Source organism: Rutilus rutilus (genome assembly GCF_951802725.1).
Source record: "Rutilus rutilus genome assembly, chromosome: 8".
Classification (NCBI taxonomy): Eukaryota; Metazoa; Chordata; class Actinopteri; order Cypriniformes; family Leuciscidae; genus Rutilus; species Rutilus rutilus.
Window position 1 is genome coordinate 15,542,206 of NC_140222.1, and position 24,968 is coordinate 15,567,173.

At 37.0% G+C, this 24,968-nt stretch overlaps 3 protein-coding genes across 16 annotated transcripts in view; 1 reads left to right on the forward strand and 2 right to left on the reverse strand.

Annotated features, from left to right (window-relative positions):
- LOC311295205 (cell adhesion molecule CEACAM3-like) overlaps nucleotides 1-9,235 on the reverse strand; it is a 53,011-nt gene extending 43,776 nt beyond the window's left edge. For 2 of the 3 annotated variants that reach the window (XM_084416443.1, XM_084416440.1), the window contains exon 1: nucleotides 6,109-6,661. In XM_084416443.1, coding sequence (XP_084272569.1) covers nucleotides 6,109-6,154 — 46 coding nt within the window. In that variant the 5' untranslated portion in view covers nucleotides 6,155-6,661. Of the gene's footprint in view, nucleotides 1-6,108; nucleotides 6,662-9,047 lie in introns of those variants that run through there. The other variant, XM_084416442.1, reaches the window with a different exon arrangement.
- Nucleotides 9,236-9,799: 564 nt separating this feature from the next.
- Nucleotides 9,800-24,968, reverse strand: part of LOC311295207 (pregnancy-specific glycoprotein 22-like) — a 135,187-nt gene continuing 120,018 nt past the window's right edge. For both annotated transcript variants that reach the window (XM_084416448.1, XM_084416446.1), the window contains exons 6-7: nucleotides 13,651-13,679; nucleotides 9,800-11,223 (exon numbers count right to left, since the gene is read on the reverse strand). In XM_084416448.1, the coding sequence (XP_084272574.1) occupies nucleotides 11,122-11,223; nucleotides 13,651-13,679 (131 nt within the window). In that variant the 3' untranslated portion in view covers nucleotides 9,800-11,121. The remainder of the gene's footprint in view (nucleotides 11,224-13,650; nucleotides 13,680-24,968) is intronic.
- On the forward strand, nucleotides 15,944-23,925 carry LOC311295209 (uncharacterized protein). 11 transcript variants are annotated; one of them, XM_084416459.1, is made up of 20 exons: nucleotides 15,944-16,119; nucleotides 16,326-16,476; nucleotides 17,612-17,715; nucleotides 17,934-18,127; nucleotides 18,329-18,529; nucleotides 18,728-18,921; nucleotides 19,001-19,165; nucleotides 19,259-19,556; nucleotides 19,649-19,720; nucleotides 19,804-19,862; nucleotides 19,948-20,085; nucleotides 20,651-20,785; nucleotides 20,860-20,943; nucleotides 21,024-21,112; nucleotides 21,198-21,300; nucleotides 21,383-21,519; nucleotides 21,605-21,665; nucleotides 21,734-21,952; nucleotides 22,045-22,220; nucleotides 22,309-23,925. In XM_084416459.1, the coding sequence occupies exons 6-16, from the start codon at nucleotides 18,859-18,861 to the stop codon at nucleotides 21,500-21,502; spliced, it is 1,326 nt and encodes a 441-aa protein (XP_084272585.1). In that variant the 5' UTR covers nucleotides 15,944-16,119; nucleotides 16,326-16,476; nucleotides 17,612-17,715; nucleotides 17,934-18,127; nucleotides 18,329-18,529; nucleotides 18,728-18,858; the 3' UTR covers nucleotides 21,503-21,519; nucleotides 21,605-21,665; nucleotides 21,734-21,952; nucleotides 22,045-22,220; nucleotides 22,309-23,925. The 11 variants fall into 11 exon arrangements, with proteins under 11 accessions (XP_084272585.1, XP_084272584.1, XP_084272581.1 ...); XM_084416455.1 differs by having other exon boundaries at nucleotides 15,945-16,119; nucleotides 21,383-21,952; nucleotides 22,309-22,405; nucleotides 22,481-22,542; nucleotides 23,019-23,925; XM_084416456.1 differs by lacking the exon at nucleotides 21,605-21,665 and having other exon boundaries at nucleotides 15,945-16,119; nucleotides 22,309-22,405; nucleotides 23,019-23,922.

The window sequence follows — 24,968 nt, forward strand, 5'->3', positions numbered from 1 at the left end:
ATCGCTAGCAGATGGGTCTGACCCAACAAAAATCCAGTTTGTCGCTGTTTGACAGTGCGCGCGCGCTTCGGCGTACGCGCTCAGAAAAAGTGCATCAGGTGAGAACAGAACGCCAATGAAATGTTTACCTGGCAGAGCTTTAAAGCACGAGCAAATAATGAACTTTTGTGATTGCGAATAAGTGCAGTGTACTGTGAGTGTAACTCTACCGCTGCATTAACATGCGATGTGAATGTACGTCGAGTTTTACAGTATTGGGACTGAGGCGCCAGAACTGCAGCTGATAGAATGTGCGCTGCAGCACAATACTACCATTTGTTAGTTTCGATGCTTAATGTGTTTCCACAACAATGTTAGTGAGTAAATCTACTGAAATGGCCACCATAACAGTGGAGTGTGTGATGTGTAAGACGAGAAAGTCGTGTGCAGTGCGTATGCGGTACAGGAGCAGCACGCGCTATAGTGCTTTCACATATGCTGCGTTTGCAGTTGTAGGTTAACTGATCCGCGGCTGTACCAGAAACACATACTCACTATTTTTTTTTTTTTTTTTTAATCCAGAAGTTATCAGCAATTTTTATTTAAAAAAAAGTTTTGTCAGCATTGCGATTCTCTTTGTACACATATACACTCTTTAATAGAGGTATTCACGTTTAAACCCAATTTAATCAACGTATTATTCAATGCATTACTTCTATATAGATTTATATATTTAGTTGCTCAAGCAAGTGGTAAATATTTAACCATGTATTTATATTAAAATCTGATTCGCAAACATTTTAAAGGGATACTTCACCTCTGGAAAGATGAATGTGTATTTAAAATAGGTCATTTATGTAGAAGAAATGTGAAGACATTTTTGAATTCGGAGCTTTCTAGCCTGAGAAAAGCCAGAAAATGTATTTTTGGCTTATGTGGATGAAAGACAACAACTCCCAGAATGCACTTGCTTCGCTGCCCTAGGAGGCCCTAGCGCAGTTGAAAACAACAAGAAGAGGCTTGTTTGAGATGCGCCTTGCCTCGCCTGAAATGTATGCGAGAGTAGGCGGCTGCAGTGAGAGGAGGAGTAAAAAAAGCGCAAGCAAGCCGGACAGATCTCTCTTCTCGTAGTGGATCTGACACCTGCGAGATCAAAGATGGATATCGCGGGATTCACGCTCGTGCACAGTGTTGCTAATAAACTGGATGTAATTCAAGTTCTGTTGCTTTTATATGAAAATAAATAAATTGAACAAGACACCCAAAGTACTTCTTTGTTAATTCCATTCCAAATACATGTTTATCAATAATTTTTTCTTTAATACAGACACATGTGTTTTTATTTATTTTATTTTTTTATAAAAATTAAATTGCATAACCCAAAGAGATCGCACTGTCAGATAGTTTGGGAATATTCACACATAACATATACACATAAAACATGATATCAGAGTTTTAAAATCAAACATTTTAAAAGAGAACAATACATCACGGTTGTTTAAACCAATGAACATTAAGCTGTGTCGTCAGCAAGTCGTTTCCCATCATGCTTTTGATCAGCGCAGTCGGTGGAGAGCAACTGCGCTCGACTGCAGAATCCGACACGTGCGCCTTGCGCTCGCGAGAGATTTTTGACATACGTCAGCATGACATCAGAGCAAGGCGGACCGCACTCGGACACATTTCTAACCGGCATGCATCTCGCGCTGATCACCGGTGATCGGTTCTGCGCAGATTTTGCTCATCTCAAACAAGCCTAAGGTTAGGCTACTAACTTAGTGAGTCTCCGTGACGAGTTTGCCCGTGATTTCGAGATAGCCCAAAATGTCCGGGATTCGGCTTTTGCGTTCTACAGTCGCCATTCATTATGTTTACTGTGGCGAGCAGGACGAGGCTGACGGCCGCGGGAGAACGGCGCATGGCCGGTGGCGTCATTACTCAGACGCGCCGGTCTCGCAGACTCGCATCTCTCACGGAGGAGCGGGAATTTTCTTAGCAATGGTAAAACGCACATCAACCGATCACTTGTTTAGCGTTCATGTAAACACTACATTCAGACTCACCAATCGGAATGAATTCAGCTAGATTGAAACAAAAGGTGTGCATGTAAACAATGAATGGCGACCGCAGAAAGCAAAAGCTGAATCCCGGACATTTTGAACGATCTCGCCCGCCGGACAAGTCCGGGAAAAGGAGGATGGTAACCCCTACTATTCAGCTTTCTCCTACTACTCAGTTTTCTCCACAGAACAAGAGCCTGCTAGCTTAGCTTCCAAAGCTGACACTATGTGTACATTCTGTGAGTGAGATCCCACCCTCTATGGGCGGGTTGAAAACATGCGGAACAACGCCTTCTACTGGCTGTAGTCTTTAGCCTCTGGACAGAAAATCCTCCGATGACGCAAAATGACGATTTTTGCGTCATCGGAGGATTTTTTCCAGACAAAAAAATACATAAATATCTTGTCTCAGGGGGACATGAGGGTGGAAAGCATGGTAATTCGAAAATACTACAGGTTTTCTACTAATACAAAGCTTAATGCTAAATCCTGAAGTATTCCTTTAAATTAAAACTTAAAATTGACAAAAACAGCAGACTCATACCTTTTCTTTTGCATTTAAATTTTAGTACAATAAATCTTGAATTCACAAAGAACTTGTTTTTCCACCTAAGGAAGAGAGATTTGGTCATTTTGGCACACGAAAAAGGTCTGGACATGAATGAATTTGTTTCTGAATTTGCCAAGACTAGCCGCAGACTGGTCCTGTAGATAGGATACACTGGATGTATCAGGGACCTGATGAAATCCATGAATAAGTACTACAATAGTTCACAAAAAGGGTCAGAGGCCGTCCAATTTAGAACTTGTGAGTTTGTAAGAATAAACTGATCACTAAGGATTAGATCACTAGCAGAGAAACCTTCCCTTGTTTAGATAAGGGCCTGTAAGCAGAAGACCTTGAAAGCAGTATAAAGACTCCTCTGCCCTCCCTCTCGTCGTCGCACTTGTTTCACAGACTGTACTGGTGACTTCTGTGTGGCAACTGGGCCTTTTTGCAAGAATAAAATACTTTTTCATGATCATTTGAATTTCAGAGTGTCTCTTACGCAGTTGATGATTGTTTAATGAATTTTTTGCCACAACAGGGTAAAATAATCATAATATTTGCCTATGGCAAGCACCACTAATAATAAATAAAAAATAAAAATAAATAAAACTATATTTAAAAAAAAGTTATGTTGCCTCTGCTAATCATATCATAATTTCAATTCTTATAGTTTCACAAAAATAGCTTTTATTTCAACTCTCTAGGTCTCCTGACCCCCTGTAGCCTAATGTGTTTCCTTTTATCTAGGCCTACATGTTTACATTTACATTTAATTATTTAGCAGACATTTTTATCCAAAGCCACTTACAACCAGAGAATAACATTCAAATACTGTTCTCATACTGTTCAAATAAGCATATCAAAAATTTTTACCTGGGGCCGCATTCACAAAGAATCGTATAAGAGGCTAACTGGCCAATTTAAGAGAAACTCATAACTTTAGACTCCTAATGTGTTTTACTAAGAGTAATTCACGAAGCATTCTAGCTCTAAAAGTAGCACCTACGTCTGGAACAGCTTAGAAGAAGAAACAAATTAATTTACCTCTTGTCTATACAAACGTGACGTCAGATTAATTAAAAAAACTCTCGTCCTTCTCGGTAGCCTATTCGTGTACGTCTTCTCACAAGCAAACACCTGTCACTCATTATCAGGCAATCACCGTGATCTGATATATATATGAATGTGTCAATAATAATAATAATATCATCATCATATTATTAATGTTGACCTGGTTTAACTAACTTTTATGTGATAGCCCTATAGTCTAATAGGGGCCCTGTGCCTATCTCTGGGTTCCTGGCTTAGAAAAAGATAGGGGAGAGTGGGTAGTAACGCTTTTTGACTTTCTCAGTTTGTGTAAATATACTTATGGTTCAGAGTATTTATTCTTTCCCACATTAATTTCCCACATGTCTAGTACAATGTGTACAGTACAAAGCAATAACTAAATCAGCATACTATCATCTGAAAAATATTGCAAGAATTAGATGCTTTGTTTCCAGACAAGACTTAGAGAAACTTGTGCATGCTTTCATCACCAGCAGGGTGGATTATTGTAATGGACTCCTCACTGGCCTTCCCAAAAAGACCATAAGACAGTTGCAGCTCATACAGAACGCTGCCGCTAGGATTCTGAGCAGAACCAGAAAATATGAACATATCACACCAGTCCTCAGGTCTTTACACTGGCTCCCAGTTAGATTTAGGATTGATTTTAAAGTATTATTACTGGTATATAAATCATTCAATGGCCTAGGACCTCAATACATTGCAGATATGCTCACTGAATATAAACCCAACAGATCACTCAGATCATTAGGATCATATCAGCTAGAAATACCAATGGTCACTCTAAGCATGGCGAGTCCGCTTTTAGCTATTATGCCAGCCACAGCTGGAACCAGCTTCCAGAAGAGATCAGATGTGCTCCTACAGTGGTCACATTCAAATCCAGACTCAAAACACTTCTGTTTAGCTATGCATTTACTGAATGAGCACTGTGCCGCTGTTCGTCCGACTGTTTGTACTGTACTGTATTTTACTCTATTTTTCTAAACTGTTTTAATTATTCTTATTTCTTTTAATTATTTTAATTTCTCCTATGTCAGCAGGGCATTTAGCCCGAAACTGTAAATGCCCACTCAGAAGGTGATAATGTGAAAGTGATAATGTGAAAGTGACGTGTATTAATGTGGGTTTGAAAGTAGAACAGTATTTAAATGACGATATTAAAGTTTTCGTCTGAGAAAGAATGTGAACGCAGTGCTAAAGTGCTAAAGAAAGTGAAAACAACGTGTGAGTAAATGAGGGAGAAAAGAAAGTTAAAGGAAAGTTGATAGATGGAAGTCGTAAGAAGATTGAAGGTTAAAAGAAGGTTGAAAGATTTAAGTCTTAAGGGAATCCTTTGAAAGAAAGATCTATAATAAATATTCTTTTTTTTATTTTTTAAAAGTACTGTATTTTATTTTATTTTTCTAAACTGTTTTAATTATTCTTATTTCTTTTCATTATTTTAATTTCTTCTATGTAAAGCACTTTGAATTGCCATTGTGTATGAAATGTGCTATATAAATAAACTTGCCTTGCCTTGCCTGCCTACAATAATGTGGTTTTGTTTTATTAATACAGTATATACTTTTTCCTTGATATACCCCGAAAGAATGGAAGTGAAATGTGACAACATGCCCCATAGGTGGGGTACATTGTAACATAACATATGACAGCTTAAAATGTTATCTGATCTAATAAATATATATATATATACAAGACAAACTAAAATGTTTTCTAAATAAAATACAATTAAAAAACTTTTTCATATAAAATAATGGCAATTTTTTATAATTAAATATAAACTCATTTTTGAGTTTTGACTACGAACACATGAAAACACAGCTATACAACATAGTTCAAAACAAATAAATAATTAGTCATTTCTGAACATTGACTCTCAGTCTTTATTCACCTTTTTCTCACGTTTTCTCAATAAAATTAATAATAAAAGTATAGAATATAATAGCATATTTCTAATAGGGGCACATTGTAACGCAGTGTTACAACATGCCCCGCCTGTGCATTAAAACTATCTCAACTGTTAAATAACATCTTGGAGATTAAAATAATATCAGATTTGTCTTATTTTAAATAAACACAAAAAATAGAGATGAAAAATTAACTTAAGTAAGAAATTTACTTTTGCTATGGTTTAATAAATGTCTATGGATATCTTCAAAAAAAAAAAAATAATAATAATTTGGGCGGATTTTTTTTTTTTTTTTATATATAGTGTTGATATGGCAACTAGTAAATACACAAAGTTTCGTCATCCAAGCATGTGCGGAAGTATTTAAAACAAGCGTGTTACAACTAGCCCCGCGTTAGGTTGTTCCCCGCGCTCCCCTATGCACTAAAACAGATTGTGTGTAGTATAGCTTATTTTGCGCCGATTTTTTCAATTGTTTATGTTGCCTATCCTCATAATCATATCTAATAATATATGTCTTATAGACAATGACTTACCATGCAGGAGCAAAACACACAGTGTGAGAAAAATGACGAGCATCATTTTCCCAACATTTGCCGAAGTCCAGATTCTGTCGAATGTTTATGTCGATGCCATTAAACGTGAAAGCGAAAGTAATTTGCGCCTAGTAGAGATTTGAAGAAGCAGCGTCAAAAACATTGACAACACGACAAAGCCTGTGTCGGTTTCGCCAGTGATGACGTTCGATGCTGAAGCTCCGAAACGTGTGAAAAACAAACAGAAAAACAGAATGTTATTGTTTTTCTTCCGCTTCCTCCTCCTCCTCCTCCTATAAAAAAAAAAAAAAAAAAAAAACCACCCACTGGGTGGAGGAGTGTGGAGGAGTGTTCAGCTCCTCCAGTTTCCACCCATTTAACTCCAAATAATTCACTATATCCTTGTTTTCCTTCAGATATTTTTTCCTTTACCCACAGTGGGCTACATCACCATCTCATCCGCACCCTCTCTCTCTTATACACTTCTCCTACATTCTCTTAATTAATCCTGTGTTATTCAGAAACTGAAACACCTTTACCGTACTATTTCCTATATCTGAGTCTAATATATTCTTTAATGTTAACTCTTTTCCTTCATTCTTCCATATTTCTTCTCTTAGCACTTCTTTTTCTTCATCATAATCCTTACAATTTATAATCACGTTCTACAGTTTCACTCTGTCCACATTTCTCACACATTCCCGTTGGATTTTTAGATTAGATGTAATGTTGTATTCAAACCTGTCTGTCCCATCTTTAATCTTGTAATTATATTTTCGTCCCTCCTTTTCCCCCCAGTCTTTCTACCTTTTGCTACTTTCTTTTGTATTGCATATAAATGTCTCCCTTTAATCTCATTATCCCAATACTGTTCCCACTTTTTAATCACTTTCTCTTTTATTACTGATTTTATTTCTCTTATACTATGTGGTAGCTCAACTTCTAACATTTCGTCATCTACTGCTTGCTCTGCTTCTTCATTCCCTTTAATTCCCACATGGGCTGGAACCCACATAATGAGAAACTTTTGGAAAATGCATGAAAATGCTAGTGTGAACAGAGAGTGTTTTGAAATGAAAACACTGTTTTCAAATGTATCCGGATTAATGTAGACGTAGCCTTCAATACACATTTAGTAATCAATTAAACGCAGAACAGGTGTGAAACTCAAATCAGCAACCAAGATAGCTAACAATGGCAGGGAACATGGGGAAACAGGAACAGAACAAAACCAACCTAAAACACAAATGAACCAACAGAACTAAACATAACCCTAACAAACAGATTATGTTTAAAACTGGGGTCAAACATACTTTTTTATTTTATTATTTCCAGTTCATTTTTCCTGGAATGTGGTGGCAGAGACTGGATAATTCAGGTGCATGTGATTATTCCATCACAGTGATAATTCTTTAGAATGCTAACGTATAAAAAAAACACTACAAGTATGCAGTGTTGGGAAAGTTCACTTTCTACATGAACTAGTTCAAAGTTCAGTTCACAAATTTTAAAATGAACTAGTTCAGTTCATAGTTCAAACTTCAAAATTTTGAAATAAAGTTCACAGTTCCAAAAAATGAACTAGTTCAGTTCTTTTTTCCATAAGTTGCTGCGAGCTATTATTTTTCAAAATTATTGCCACAGCCCATATAAAACCACAGACAGCAATTATGTTATCAGTTTTAACACTGAAACTATGCGTCAGATTTCATCTTCATTCCAATTTTAAAATTCTTATCCAACCAGGGTTTACATAGCATTGAGGGTAGGGTTGCCAACTAAACAAATGCGGGACAATCGTGCATGGTTCTTTACAGGAAAATGAGGGACACTCAAAATATTTGTAGGCTATAGGCTAGGCCAACATAACACAGTAGGCCTATATGTCATTTCAGGTTCGTATGTGTTTAAAAGGTTTTCAGACAACACATTTGTTTTGATTAAAGTCATATTACACACAAACCATAGTTCAAAATAATAGCATTTATCTGAAATAGAACGCTTGTGTAATTATACACTACTTTTAAAGAAATTAAAGAAATGAATAGCCTACTTTTATTCAGCAAGTACATTTATAAGGTTACGTTTTTTTTATTTCTGATAAATTTACTTTGAGCCTTTTATTCATCAAAGAATCCAGATTTTATTTTTATTTTTTACATTAATAATAATCAGAAATGTTTCTTGGGCAGCAAATCACATCAGTATATTATTCCCTCAGGACGATTTAATGCTTTCTTGCGTGGCTGGGTGTATGTTGGACTCACAATAATCACGTTGTTTGAATTGGTTAAAACTGATTTGCCGAAATCAAAACCCAGTCGGACAGTGAAAGGGATTTGCCGTTAGCGCGAGTCCGGATCGAAGCGACCAGACTGCGGAGGATTCTGTGCGCAAATCAAACAATGATTTGTCCCAAAATAATCATTAATTCTCAATTTAGAGTTTGTTATTCGTATGGTCTGATGCGCGTGAGTGTGAACTGTGATTGGATGATGACCGGTGTCGTGATCAAGTGCCGTGTTGCTGTTGTATCAGATTCAGTCATACATCAGTGGTTAGATCAGCGTCAATAAACGGGACAACGGAGGTTCCGAACGGGACAAATACATTTCTATAGAAATCTTGCACCCTTTTGAACGAAGTTAAACTGAGAGAGCGTGCCGTTCACAGACACCAGAATGAACGAGTTCACAGTAACGTTCATCAGGCAGTAATAGAGTACGTTCAGTTCACGTTCGCCCAAAATATGAACGAGTTCATGAACTATCGTTCAATGAACGCGTTCAGGCACAACACTGCAAGTATGATATAACAAGCACTTTGAACAAATACAACACAGCCGAACAAGCTTCATGAACAGAACTGAAAGAAATAGAGATGGACAAAACAAACTATGATCTATAATGGACAAATAAAGTGAAGTTGTGAATCTTTACCTTGAACGCCCCACAGGTCTCCATCTTCCTTTTGCAAGAACTTGGCAGTAACAAAACTGATCAACATCTCAAATGCTTAAAGGCAGAATATTACAATTTAAAACATGCATGTTAAAACTAAATACAAAGAAGAACTCTGATAGCAATCCGTCTAGATTTTCATCTTTGTTGCTTCATCAGGTGAGCGTGATTTGAACTCTGTTAGAAATATAATTTTCTTATCTCAGCTCTCTCTAGGAGAAAACATGTCCTGCCTGCACATTCCTTTGCATTTATGTAATTCAAACATTTATGTAAGTTAAACATCTGTTTCATATTAAGAAGCACCCCATTGTAGAAGGGGGGAGAAAGGGTTCTATTCTTTTCTATGTATTGTGTATGACCAAAGCCTTTTGGACCGCAAGGCAAGGAAGGAGATCTGACCGGATATTGACCATTTATAGATATCTTATACAACAGTATATATGATACTTATGATGTCATGTATGTTCTCATTGGTTGAGATGGTGATACTCCCTATACATTTTCAGTATATATTCTTTGTCTAGAACAATGGGAAGCTAAGCTATTTTCTGAGCTTCCCAGGCTGGTCTTTTCTTTTCTTTTTGTTTTATTCATTCATTACACCAAATAAAGGACGGAGATAAAAAGGCGCTAATCGTTTGGAGGAATTCATTTCTTACAAACTCGAATAACACACCGTAGTCCAGCAACTTCTTTTTAGTAAAGTTTAATAAAATTAACTGGAAAATGTTACACGGTCAAAAAACTGTCGCTCCAATATTGCATCACAAGAAAAATTACCCATTGTCACCAGAAATGACATCATCGTCAATACGAAATATTATATTACACATTGATTGCTTAATGCACACAATTATTTATTTAATATCTGTATAAAGAAATGTTAAATGGCTCTTACAAGAACCATTCATTTTTGCACATTTCAACAGTGAAGGCATTTAGTAAAGTGAACATCTGAAAAAAAGTTTTAAAGTAATATTTCATATTTTATCAATAAACACACATTTATAAAATGTGGAAAGCTTATGCAACAGCTCGCAGCTGGGCTTGAACCTTCAAACACAACCATAAAGCTTTGACATCCCAAACAAACAAAACCCAAAACAGGACAGGAAAATGTTTCATTTCTCAAGGATTCCTGTTGAAAACACCACTTTAGGCCCCGTTTACACATTAAGATTGTTGTTCAATCGGATCACAAGTGGACAACGGTAAATACAGGTGTAAACAGGGTCTAAAAACTGTTGAGCTTGTCCACTTTCGATCACTTCCAGAGGTAGTTGAAAAACATATTCAACCGGATTGCTTTTGTAGTGTAAATGCTCATGTGGTCGAATGTGTTCAAACAGCCACAAAAGACCAACTACTCTCTGGCTACTGACCTAATGCTTAAACATTATGGGAAGTGCTCTAGCCAGACGAGATTTAAACTTTGTCTGCAGAAGACTTAAGTTTGGTTTGAAGATGAAAAAGCATACCAAGCACAATGTTCTCTCACCATTCCTGATTTCTAACACACACTCACAGCGTTCGGCTGGTCTTGCGTCTGTCAGAGCTGAAAAGAAAGCTGATGCTCTCCATATGTTTCTCCGTCGCCTTCTTTTGCGTTTATGTTTGCGTCTTAATACTAGGTGTAAACAGGGCCTTATAGTTGACCAATCTGGTTGAGAAAGGGAGACTTTCTGGTTAAAACAGGTAGGGACACCAGCATCCAAAACTCACCATGCTGGCACTGTCAAGATGCCAATACTAAAATGGCAAAGATGTAGCATTAAGTCTTTTTACAGTATCTGTAGCACAGACTTAATTTAAGACCTGTGTGTTGTTTAACTGACAGTTGCCTTGTTGTGGCATTTACACACATGATCTGTGAAAAGCGCTTGCATCTTGCAATATTAATGATTATGCAAATGCAATCAAAATAGAGATCAGTGCGTTATTATATCTTGTAGAACAAATGCTGCTGCTACTGGTAAATAGAGTTATAGCGATAAATAGAGATAAATAGAGATAATCCTGCACTGTTCCGGTTGGGATTCCTTTAGTAGCTCTAATAATCCTCTCCATTATTACAAACTGGAAATCCTATTGATGTCCCGTGATCAGCGGAAAACTTTTTTGATAAGGGAATTGAGACTTCCACACCATTCCTCTGTAAGAAAACACACATTTACAGAAGGTTAAAACATTTTTTTTTTCTCATTGATTTGCTGAATGCTCTTTATTCTGAAGTAAAACATCACGAGCAGAACTCTCTTAAGTCAATATAAATTATTAATGTTTCTATGCAATGATTTCTGAATGCAGAAACACTTGCTGAACACTTAAAGGGATAGTTCACCCAAATATGAAAATTCTGTCATCATTTACTCACCCTCAAGTTGTTCCAAACCTGCATGAATTTCTTTCTTCTGTTGAACACAAAAGATATTTGAAGAATGTTGGTAACCAGACAGCAGCCACTGACTTCGCAACATGACATCATGACTTTGCGTAAACATACACGCCACTTTCAAGTCAAGTGGCGTGTTATCTATACGCATTTTGAGCTATCCGCGTGTATGTTCACGCCGAAACAAACCGTCATCTTCCGCGTGTATGTCTACGCCGTTAAATGTCAGAGTGATTTCGCATGTATGTGTACGCCGTTAAATGTCCGAGCGAAACGGAGCAAAATGTATATCTACATCTGGGGAGCGATATTTTTTTTCCCTAGGATGGTAGGGGAAGACTCATAAATGGTATTAACCCCAGTGACGGGTAGGTTTAGGGACGGAGTTGGGGTAGGTCATATATACAGTAATGTAACGTTAAGTCAACGGCGTTGATAAACACGCTGAAAAGCGATTATGCGTGTTGATAGCACGCCAAAAATGGAAATACGAATTGGCGTGTCATAAATACGCCATTTCATGAGATCCGTCTGGACTTCCATAGTAGGAAAAAAATACAATGGAAGTCAATGGCTACAGTCCTGTGGTTACCAACATTCTTTAATATATTCTTTTGTTCAAAAGAAGAAATTCACACAGGTTTGGAACAACTTGAGGGAGAGTAATTTTCATATGTGGGTTAACTATCCCTTAAAGCCTCGTTCAGACTGTCAGTCCAAATCAGATTTTTGTGCACATCCGATTGAAATCAGATCATATTTATCAAGTGTGAAAGGCAAAAAAAATGGGAACACATGAAATAGGATTTTTACAAATCCATTTTGGGCTACATGGGCAACGTTCACACTGTGGTTTGCAATAGAGACATTGTCGTATTTACATGACATGACAATGTGTATCCACTGCGCTGCACTACTGTGTCTTCTGAGGAAGTGGCAGAAAGTTTCCTAAAACAACGTCTGATTTTTACATTTTACGTGGTGTGATAAAGTCACATAAACCACGCGGAATCGGATTTCCAGAAATGTGGTTTTTTTTGTATTTCATACCCATATAAACGTAGCTCAAAACAGATTTTTTTTTTTAAACTGTGACTTTACAGGATTTTAATCGGATGTGCACAAGAATTAGATTTGGACTGACAGTCTGAAATCCTATTCAAACCACATCTCTGGAAATCCATTTCAGTCCGACAGCTCTGATCAGATGTTACGTGGTTTTTGTCACTTTCGCACGCCACGTAAAACGTGAACGTCAGACGTTGTTTTAGAAAACATGCTGGAAGTCGCTGCAGAAACAAAGTTGTGTTGTTGCAAAATGCCGGACGAGCAGAAAATGACAATATAAACGGAGACATGCACTCTGTCTGCAATCAAATACTGCTCTACTATATGGTATGCGAAAAACAGTACGCCAACATAGCAGTATGTCTGAATTCATAGTATTCGAAAAACAGTAGGCGTAAAGTACCCGGATGAACTACTACTTCCGGTGAGATTCTGAAGTGTGCATACGATGGATCCTTTACTATCCCACTTTACTATGAGGCCACAGGAACGGGTTTGGGAATTGGGGTGAAGGGACAAAAAAGACACTGGTAGGTCACATGACAAATGACAACATGGCGGATGCAGTCTGTCCGGAATGGTCGCAAAATAAGTTTAAATTCAAATGTAGTTCCTACTTACATAGTATGTGATTTTACACACAGCTATGCTCTAAAACCGACGGAGACGACAGCACGGAATAAAAACTGTTGAGAATAAATACAAAAATTCCGCCACTGCCGTAGAAGGTGCTGTAGCCCAGCGCGACAGATACACATATAGATAGTATTTACCACTGACATCATGTAGCCACTGCGCTGGACAACTGCGTCTGTATCTGTATTACAACCATTCCATGTCACGGTTGTTTTTGGCACATGCCTACCAATGCAATATCATTGCTACAGAAACCACTGCATATATTCCGGAAAAAAAAAAAGAGCGCCACAGGACACACAAATCGGATCTGAACAGTTGCAATACTGGACAGTCAATAATTAAGATCATATTCCAATCAGAAAATAATCAGATTTGAACTAACAGTGTGAACTTGTGAGAATTGCAGATCTCACAAATCAGAATCTGTTGTAAATTCAGTTTTTTTTGTTGTTTTTTTGACAGATTCAGTGCATATCTTACCATATCAGGATTGTTCTGCCTCGTGACGCCTGTATAAACAATAACAAGAAAACGAGATTAACTCAGATTACTTTGGTTAATTTGAATAAAAACACACATTTTTAAAGATTTTTTTGCTCAGTAAATCTCATACCACCCATCCTGTCAAATCAGCTGTATAAAATACTTGCCATCTTGTCCTGCTTGTGTAGATTTCCAGTGGCGATAGTAAATCACAGCAGCAGCTGCAGCCACGACCAGCAGAACAACAGCACATATTCCTGCTACAGCTCCTGAAGACACACCTGAATCTGGAACAGATATAAACACACAGTCATTATTACCAGAGCTTGACTAATAATCAACTTTAACAACATACTTTTGACTGATATTTATACCCGTCTAGTTTGGTCATCAGTGTAATGGTAATTTATTTTATAAATGGCGCCATCTGGTGATTTTTTCATGAAACTGTGTGTTTACAAGAAAACTGACAAATATTTTGCATTTTTCTTAGTAACAATACTTAACAATTGCAAAATTCATAATGTAAACAAAACTCATTGTAACGAGAAGACAATAGAAATGGTCTCAGTTATATTGAGTCAAATCTCACCTTTTCTAACAGCCACCAGTGAACATGTACAGGGTTGATTTATAGTATATATTTCAATCGGTTTCCTAAACTCCAAAGGAAAATGCACTGAATGACTACATGATACTCACCAGTGACATTAACACCGAAACTCTTAATGCTGACAGAAACACTGAAGCTCCTTCTGATGCTGATTCTGCTGCTGTTGATCTGTAGTTTATAGAGTCCAGAGTCTGTGTTTCTGGTGTTCATGATGGTCAGAGATCCAGTCTGATGATCCAGCTTCAGTCTGTCTCTGAATCTCTCTTTACACTGAACATCTGTACAGATCTTACTCTGATCTCTAGTGATTTCAGCGATGAGAGTGTCATTAAAATACCACGTCATCAAAGCATTTGGGTTTTTTATTACACGAGTATCAAAAGTAACAGATTCTCCCTCCTTCACTGACTTCATTTCATCTCGTTCAGCAGCAGAAACACCTGAAACACAAACCAACAGATGTTGGAGGATCTATTTGCTGAGAAAACTCTTCAACAATATAACTGAAATATTGATTATAATACAAAAAAGACATGAAAAATGACATCATATGTTTTCTCAAATTTCAGTCTAAAAAGCAAAATTTGACCAATAAATGTTGTGCTAATGTGCTTATAAAAAACATACTTCCTGGAGAACTAAAACCCAATAATTCTGAAATTGATGCATTTAAATAGATCATAAGAAAAGATGATCAGGGATTAAATTATGAGAAATTGTCTTCTTCACCAGAATAAAACTAACTGATAAAACTAATGGATCACCAACTAAAAGATATTAATTTTAAATCATTCTGTTCTGTTTAATAATGCAGGTAAAGAGAAAAAGCAACTCTGAATGTCACTCTTATAATAAACACGATGTGATTTAAACACATATAACCTTTTTTGTTAAATTAAATGCTTTTAAACATTCATTAAATGACTCACCACGAACAGAAAAATTGAAGATGTTTTCACTGGTCTTGCCACTGTTGATGATCTCAAGAATATAAACTCCAGAGTGTGTGTTTGTGATGTTTGTGATAGTCAGAGATCCAGTCTGATGATCCAGCTTCAGTCTGTCTCTGAATCTCTCAGTGCCTTCATTACACTGAACATCTGTACAGATGAAACTGAGATCTCCAGTGATTTGAGCTACACGAGTGTCCTTAAAATACCATTTAATGTCGTCTTGTTGGTTTGTTTGAACACCAGTGTTTAAAGTGACTGAATCTCCCTCCATCACTGACACTGACACTTCATCTGAACCAACACCAGACGCACCTGAAGAAGAAATGAACAGTTCATTATAAACCAAACAAAACTACACAGCACACAAAAAAGGGCTGTTAAAAGTTGTTTTTTTTGTTTTTTTTCAAGATCATAAAGATTGTGAATAGAGAAATATGTCTGGATTCATAATGTAACATGCAAAGAAACATCAGAAGAACATCACTGATTTACACATTCACTCATCAGACAAACATACATGAGACTCACGGACGATCTTAATGAACATCATCTAAACTAACTCACATCCTGATATTAACTAGCCTAGAAATCTAGACGCACACTAGCGGCAGCAAAATGTATTTTGCAGCCAGGGCAGTCTAGCAACTCTCCATAGACTTTGGAGCTGCAAAACCCTAAATTGGGTCAGGCCAATCACGTCGTGTATAGAGTAGGCGGGCCGGTGTGGCGAATTATACGGTCACTCTGAAGTATTCGGTAACCCTGAGGACCCAATTAGTATGCCAGTAGTATGCCTGATCTAAATCTGTTCTCGCGATAACTTGTAGCTAACGTGAGCTGTTTTAGTGTTATTATGTGGTAGCTTTATGTAGAATGCTAAATCCCGCTGCTATATGCAAGGTAAGATTAAATTAAATTGTATATTGTATATGTAAATTGTGTATATTCTATAGCTAATATTTAAAATCTCAAGTTGCGTCAATAGCAGGAGAAAGACCGCGAAATTTAAAAATACTACTGTTAATGTGTCACGAAATGTAGTTTTAAGAGTTTTTCAGTCGATAATGTAGTTGTTTCAATCTCAAATATGTTGTTTGTTTATACAGATAGCGCCTATTTAAAAATTTGATCTGACGTTTTCGGAGATGTGAGATCGAAGGGATCACCGGGTGCTCAGCGCTCATGTATCCCGCTTGGAACAACCATACTCGGCTGATGAGATGCTGAAGTCTGCCGCTGGTCTTGTGTATCGATCGTGTACGATCTTTGATATCATTAATCTATAATTTGTTCCCTGGCAAATCGTTTTGGCTGAGGGCAAAGTTTTAGTTTCATAATTTTATATAACGTTAAATTATTTAGGCTATTTATCTTTAACGTTGTAGCCTGCTGACTTATGTTTGACTGAATCGTTTTACTTCATTTATTTCTTGACTTGTATAGCTTCTTATACCTTTTAGGCTGCTTTTATAATGGCTATTATTGATCAATAAAACTGAAATTATAGACTGCAACTAATGCAACCACACATACACACAAGTTCACACATAACTATGAAAACAATCTACAACATAGCGACACTTTATAGTTAACTTAATGAATTACTAACGTAATGATAGCAGTAGCACCAAAACATACTTTGCAAGATTAAGCGCTGTTTTATATGGATTAACCCTTTCATGCATAGTGGTCACTACAGTGGACAGCTATTAAAAAAACATTTGCTTAAATTTGCACGGGTTTTGATGGCATAGTTGCACATCAGCCTATTTATTGGACCCGGGTGCATCATCCTATACATTGCAACCAAGTGGCAAGCCGTTGTGTTTCGATTTTTTTCCCCTCCAAACCAAGATGGTCAATGGTCAGTCAGAAATGCCAAGTTGCTCCGGAATATTCAACCATTCCTTCTTTCCTAGGAGACTCTTCTAGGTAAAAAAGATTTTGCAGCATCAAACAATATCTAATGAGTCATATCACAGTTAAAATTTCCAAGTTTTGATTTTAGATTGGGAGAAAAATCTGATCAATTATCTGTCCACTGTAGTGGACCTCATGCATCAATATTTCAGCTACAATTCATACTTATACTGTGAATAGTGTTTTTGAAAATACTTAATCTGCAGTGACATTCATGTAAATAAATGTATTTGTATTATTAGAATGTAACGTGCTTACATAATGTATGTGATTTTATTGCATTTATTTACTCATAACATCAAAAAGTGATCTGATTATGTAATGCATGTTACTTGTAATGTATTACTTTGCTTGTAAATGAGTTATAATTGAGAAGAGTTGTAAATGAGAGAAAACTTCTTAATGAGTTTGTCTTAAAAGCCCTTAAAGTGATGAAAAAAAAAGTTCTGATGCTACCATTGCTCTGTTACAGCGGCAGGGAGACGAGTTAAAGATAAAGAGTCAACTTCTGTACCGAGTCACCAAAAGTTCCTGTGGTAGAGACAAGACACAACTCGTCTTACCCGAGAAGTACTGGTGAGAATTGTCAGGCGTTCTGCTAAGAAGTTCATTGTGCAGGGGAAGTAGAAAAAATATAATTGCCTTTTAATGTGTTATGTATTATGTAATTTACAGTATCCGCTACGTTTGCTTATGATAAAACAACTAATTTTACGTAATATTTTCTTCAATAAATAACGTGATTTACTGTGTGTTGCGTTCCCTCACATTACCTCTTTATGTCTCTAATACAGGTGGACATCTTTATTACAAGACTGCAGACGGATCAAACCGTCTAGTTGTCATGGATGAGCAACAGAAGGAACGAGTCCTTCGGGACTGCCATGACAGCCCAGCTACAGGTGGGCATCAGGGGATAACAAGGACATTTAATAAGATTGCAAGCGCATACTACTGGCAAGGCATCTTTCCGGACGTCAAGAAGTGGGTAAGATAATTGTAGACTCAAATTCTTGACCCACGAGATGGTTTCATACAGCCCCTCAAGTGTAAATAATTAACTCATTGGTACGTTATGTAGAGGCCACGACATATTATATTGAGGCCACAAGATCATATTCTATTAAATACTTAATGGTGTTAAGTCGTGTCCTCAAAATCCTACAAACACCTAACATTTTTTTTTTAGATGCCCAATGTCCACAGTGTCAGCGTAATGATACTATTAAAACAGTGGCTCCAGTGTTGCACCCTATCAAGGTCACTAAAGCCTGGAATGTAATAGGAATGGATTTGATGGGACCATTTCCAACCAGTCCTCAGGGGAACATTTATGTCCTCACAATGACTGACCTCTTCACCAAATGGGTTTTCGCCAAATCCCTGAAGTGTAAGACCGCAGTTGAGGTGGCTACAGGGGTCTTACAAGCATTTAATGCATATGGACTGGTTGAAAGAATAATCACAGACCAGGGGAGGGAGTTTGTGAACCAAGTTATTATTATTTAGTTAAGAAGATTTTATTATAAAATGTTTGGGTTATATGTTATAAGAATCTACCATGTCTTTGATACCTTTTTGATAACAGCTAAATGCGGACATATTTAAGGAATTGGGTGTGAAGCAGTGTGTCACGTCAGCTTACCACCTCAGTCAAATGGACAGGATGAGAGGACAAATTAGACTATAAAGAGGTCATTGTCAAAGTACTGCAATGACATGCAGAATGACTGGGACGAAAAACTGGAGGATATGGTGCATGCCATCAACACCTCAAAGCAGGTGATTGGAACTGCTTAAAAAAGAAATGATTATATGCAATTGATTATGTAAATGTAATTTGTTGAAACACTTTTTTTAGGGCTCTACAAAGTATACACCATTCTTTTTGATGTTTCACCGGCACCCAATCACGCCAGAGCTTCTAAACACAAAGGTAGTATCTGAGACAGATTGTTTTGTAGGAGAGGATCCGAATATTGTAATGCCCACAAGGATAGTAGAGGTGACAGCAGTACAGGCAAAGGTAATTGTCTGTAGTATGAACTATAATTAAGCAATAATTCACATTATTTAAGGTATTCTATTAAATCTGTTTATTATACATTATTTTCATAAGGTGCGGGGTCACATTGAAAAAGCACAGGGGAAGCAAAAGGCGGAGTACGAGTCCCCGAAAAGAAAAAATGTGAAATCATTTCACATCCACGAAGGAGAGGAGGTACTCAAAGCAAACAAAAGAAAAGAGGGACGCAAAGGTGGACGTTTAGAGGGGAACTGGACAGGCCCTTTTGTGGTCGAAGACATTACCGAAAAAGGGGTTGCTACACTTGCAGACAAATCAGGCAACATTCTCCGCCAGAAAACCAATGTGTCCCAACTCAAACCATTCCTGCGGCGTGACATTAACCTGAATGGTGAGAAAGGCAGTACATTACAGTAGATGGGCCACTTTTTGAAGTAAATGTTTATGGCAAATTTAAAATATTACATATACAACTTTTTTCAGTGAATATTCATGATGACCATGATTCTTACTGCCTGAAGACAGACATGGCAGGAGTTGATGCATCACGCACAGGTATGCTTCATTTGATTTGCTTTTAAAAAAGTCGAATAAGTAACTTTGACAAAGATTTGTGACTGATCCAAAAGTGTTTACAGAAATTGAAAAAAAAAATCAGTTTTCAGTGGATCGCTTTCACATCTTGGAGCTAGAAGAGGTAAGATGTCAAATAAATGGAAGTCTGTTATCTAATATATAATATTATATATGTAAGACAATTACAAAGCTTTTTTTTTTTCTAGGAAATGTATACGAGAATTTTGAGTGAGGAAACCGACAGAAAGCGGCCACTCATTCAGTTTCCGAGATGCCAGGCCACAGTTGAAGATTTCGAGACACTGTGTCCACAGAAGAAAAGTTTCCCATGGCTGAATGACGACGTTAGAATTTTAATTTGATAACATTTTTGAGACATATTGGTAATAGCTCTAATTAGTCCCGGTTTCCAGAAAACGTCCAAACAAAAAGCTGCAAAAAAGGGCCAAATTTCATCCCAAAATTTCGCTGTATGCAAGTCTCTATTTGCCCCAATGGAATAAATGCTTTGTGGGATCTCCATATCTCAGCTCTGGAAGGCTCTAGAGCCTCCAATCATGCATTCATGTCTATGTCTCAGCACCCTCTAACAGAATCCAAGATTTCAAGAATATCCAAGAAACTTTATTTTTCGACCCAAAATATCTGTAAGGGTATTACAGATATAGACCTTATAGTTTTTTTGGGTTGAAAAATAAAGTTTCTCGGATATTCTCGAAACCGTGGATTCTGTTAGAGGGTAATGAGACATAGACATGAATGCATGATTGGAGAAATTTTGGGACTCAGGCAAGACCTCCATATGCGTCCAATGGCAGCTTATTTGTATGGGCGTTTGTACACGAACCTCCTATTTGTACTTCTTATATTATTCAACAACATTTCATTGAAATCTACTATTTCTTTTAGATTCTTGACACAAGGATTGCACAGCTCTGTAAAGCACATGGTGGAACTGCTTTACAGGTGCACACGTTCGTGCTCTGGTGGCGATCCTTCACTATCAAGAAACATGTGGATGACAGTCACATGTCTTGTCTGAAGGTAAATGAAAATCTATTAAATAAATTTCAAGGGCAGGGGACACATTTACTTCCTTACTTAAAAATATTTTAAAGGACCTTGATGAGAATGACACAGTCCTTATTCCAAGAATTGTTGGTGGACAGAGCCCCGAAAAGGGAAACCACTTCATTTTGTGGGTATGTGTGTTTTTAAAAAAATACATTTTTACTCAACAGTTGTTACTTTGGTTAAAGCGGTTTCTGTTTATGTTGTAAAGGTCTTGGATGGTTTGCTGAATCGTATTCGAGTTTACGACCCCACTGGCAACTACAAGTCAATTTCTGCGATGGACCTGACTATACTATGGTATTATGTGCTTTATAAATGTCAAAATTGTTATCTTTATTTACCAATGTACATTTATTAATTATTTTTTTCTTTTGCACAAAAGCAATGCCTTCCGAAATACTTGGGACTTGGGAAAATGGACTGTTGAGTACCCAGAACAGTGGAGGCTGGCTGACTCTAACAACTGTGGGGTTTTGGTTTGTACAGTAAGTTAAATAAATGCTTTTATTTATTTATTTTATTTTATTTTTATCTACATTACTTTAACAACTGTGTTTATTGCATTAGATGGCAGAAATGGAGGTGAGGGACAAATGGACCTCTATGAAAAACGAGGTGATACAGGGAGACGATCTGTGGCATCTGAGAAGATATCACGCAGCATCAATGGCAGCATATGCTGTTTAGCATATGACGTATAAAAGGTATGTGTAAAATGTGTGTCCTCATTCATACAAATCAACTTAAAAGTTTAATAAATCAAGTAGATCGATGATTTTGAAAATATAGGACAGTCGAGGAGGTGGAAAAAAAAGGAATTTGTTCTCTTGTCAGTGATACTGAAATTCAGGTACATATAAGACTTTACAAAATTTAAAATGGCTAGATATTGTTTGCTATACTAAATATTTTTTTCAGGAGTTGTTTCAAGGAATTGTGAAAGGCTCACTGAAACCCACGTGGAACAAATGGTGGCAAATGAAGACTGGGAACATGGCAAAACCTAAGAGCTTTCATCCAGCCTTGTCAGCACATGTTGAGGAACTTCTAGGACACATCGACAACATTGTGTTTGAGCAAAAGAAGGACAAAAAGCTTGAACATATCGACCTTGTAATGTGTGAACTGATTCCTGAGGTAAGCATTGATGAGAAACTGATGGCTGATTTTTATATGTTTTGGTGAACTAACTCATTAAGTAATTTTTTTTTTAATCTTTTGTTGTACAGATCAGCCTTATAATACTGAGACGAACGGAAGGTTTCAGTCACTTTTGGGCTGATTTATCTTATCTTGTGGAGTGTGTCATTAAAATAGCCTTTTAATGTCACAACATCCCAGGTTCAACGAGCTAACTACGTTCTGCTGCGTTGCACCTTTGGGCTTGCATATCAAAGTAAAAACAGTGAGTGATGTTCCATAGCACTAAAGAAAGACTTTGCAAGTGTGCAGTTGCACATGACGTGTTGCAGCATGTTTGTGTGTTTTTGCAGAGTTCCCTCAAGCCAGTCCAGCCATGACACCAGGTTCAACGAGCTAACTACGTTCTGCTGCGTTGCACCTTTGGGCTTGCATATCAAAGCAAAAACAGTGAGTGGTGTTCCACAGCACTAAAGACTGCAAGTGTTCAGTTGCACGTGACGTGTTGTTTGTGTGTTTTTGCAGAGTTCCTTCAAACTACAGCTGGTCCAAAACGCAGCAGCTCGAGTTCTTACCAGAACCAGGAAGTATGACCATATTAGCCCGGTTCTGTCAACACTGCACTGCACAAATTTTAAAATATTGCTGATTACTTACAAAGCACTAAATGGTTTAGCTCCCCAGTACTTGAGCAAACTCTTAACGCATTATAGTCCTTCACGTCTATTGCGATCTCAAAATTTCCGGCCAGTTGATAATTCCTAGAATATCAAAATCGACTGCTGGCGGTAGATCCTTCTCCTATTTAGCACCAAAACTCTGGAACAGTCTTCCTACCATTGTCCGGGAAGCAGACACACTCAGTCAGTTCAAAGCTAGACTAAAGACACATCTCTTTGACCTAGCATACACATAACACATTATAGACTTCTATAATTCCATATTAGGCTGCATAGATTAGGTCAGCCGGAACCGGGAACACTTCCCATAAATCCTGATGTTCTCGTTCCATCATAAGAAGAATGGCGTCTAGGTTAATATTAGTCTCTCTGCTTATACCGAGGTTTACCGCAGTCCGCCGGATCCAGGCCGTATCCAGATCAGATGAAGGACCTACGCCTGGACGCGACGACAACACAGTGCTGAATTGTCAACCAGTCTCTCCGTTTCTGAAGTGAGGTGGACTCCGGCCGTATCCAGACTAGATGGTGGACCTGCACGTGGACCCAACCATGACGCATCCCTGAAGTGCCGACCTCATCGACACAACCAATCTGACCTCTGACCTGTAATGTTGCCTGGATCATAATCATACACTGTTCGCTGGTTGGCCAGAGGAGAACTGAGCGACTGAGCCTGGGTTCTCCCAAGGTTTTTTTCTCCATTCTGTCACTGATGGAGTTTTGGTTCCTTGCCACTGTTGCCTTGGCTTTGGCTTGCTTATTTGGGGACATTTAATATTCAACAATATTATTGATCTGTCTAATTTGGGTGGACAATGATGCAATTTTCTTCTAGAAACAAACTTTGTTGTATTATTTTCATTTTATCAATGTGAAGCTGCTTTGATACAATCTGTATTGTAAAAAGCGCTATATAAATAAAGGTGACTTGCCTAGACAACATGAATTTACTTCAAACTAAAGATTTGACTTTTCATACAGCAAAATATACTGCATCTATTTGTCTCATTAGCTCTCAAAAAACTTTAACCTTACAGTTCATTAAATATTTTAACACAGCTAACTCAACATTAATGGTTTTTAAATCTTCACAATCTATAGCCAGAGGACTATCACAAAAGTGTTTAGGAAAGTAAAGACATGCTAGAGTATGTTTGTTTAAAGCTGCTTTGTATTGTTGTGTATTTTAAAAAGCTCTATAAATGTCCTAAAACGATGTGCATTTTGCTTGTAGTTTTGTGTTAATAAAAATGTAATATATTACATCTCATAATTCAGTTTCAGAATTCATTATGTATTGTATTGTGTAATTTAATACAATTTTTATATAAGTTTTGATTCTCTAATTTAATTACATTAAATGTTATTGTGTTGTATGATGTTCTGTATTAAGAATTATTATGACATAAATCATATGCATTAGTACACAAATTACATGCTTGTAATAAAAAAAAAACATATTATGCCCTATTTCTTTAAAACAAATAATTTCGTCACAAAACATACTTTAACATGTTATTTCTTTAAAATAAAGATTATTATATGAATTAAGGTGTTTGATTAATTACATTAAGATTGTGATTCCATAATTGCATTATAGTGTTCTTTAGTCAAGGCTAGACAACCAATTAATATTTATGCCCACAAAACATAGCTAGCATTCTGTAATTTATTTAAATGTAATAGCAAAAATAGTAATATACACAAATAAATATTATTTTATGGCTCTTTTAATAAATAAAAGTGTACTTGTAACATATTGCGCTGATTATTGAGGATAAAAAATAATTACATAATTATAATTGCATTACGAATGGCTGTGAATACGGTAAGGCAGTATCAGTGCAGTTTAAGCTCATAGCACGATCATCGGATAACGTTAGCTGTATGCTATGCTATTATCTAAGCTAACTAAAAAACACACGAACAACGAGAAATGTTTAATTTCACAATCTATAGCTTCGGTTAAATACTAGTATATGAAACGTATCATTTAAAATACATTAAATACATTAATGACTCGTTAAAACGTAGTACAAACGTCTTCTATAATAAAATAATTTTGTATGATTTATAACCAGGCACTAAAGCGATTACCCATAAAACGTGCTTTGAACCAATCGGATTGCTTGGGTCCTCAGGGTTACCGAATACTTCAGAGTGACCGTATAATTCGCCACACCTGGCTTAAAATAATGACGACAGAGTTGCGACGGACGGTTACCTGGCTGCGACTTGAAAACAAAGAATGACGGCTGCTGGCGAACATCTTTCGAATCGGCTTTGTCCGCGACTCTGGAGGACTTGGAGTTAAGCTTTTCTTTGAGAAA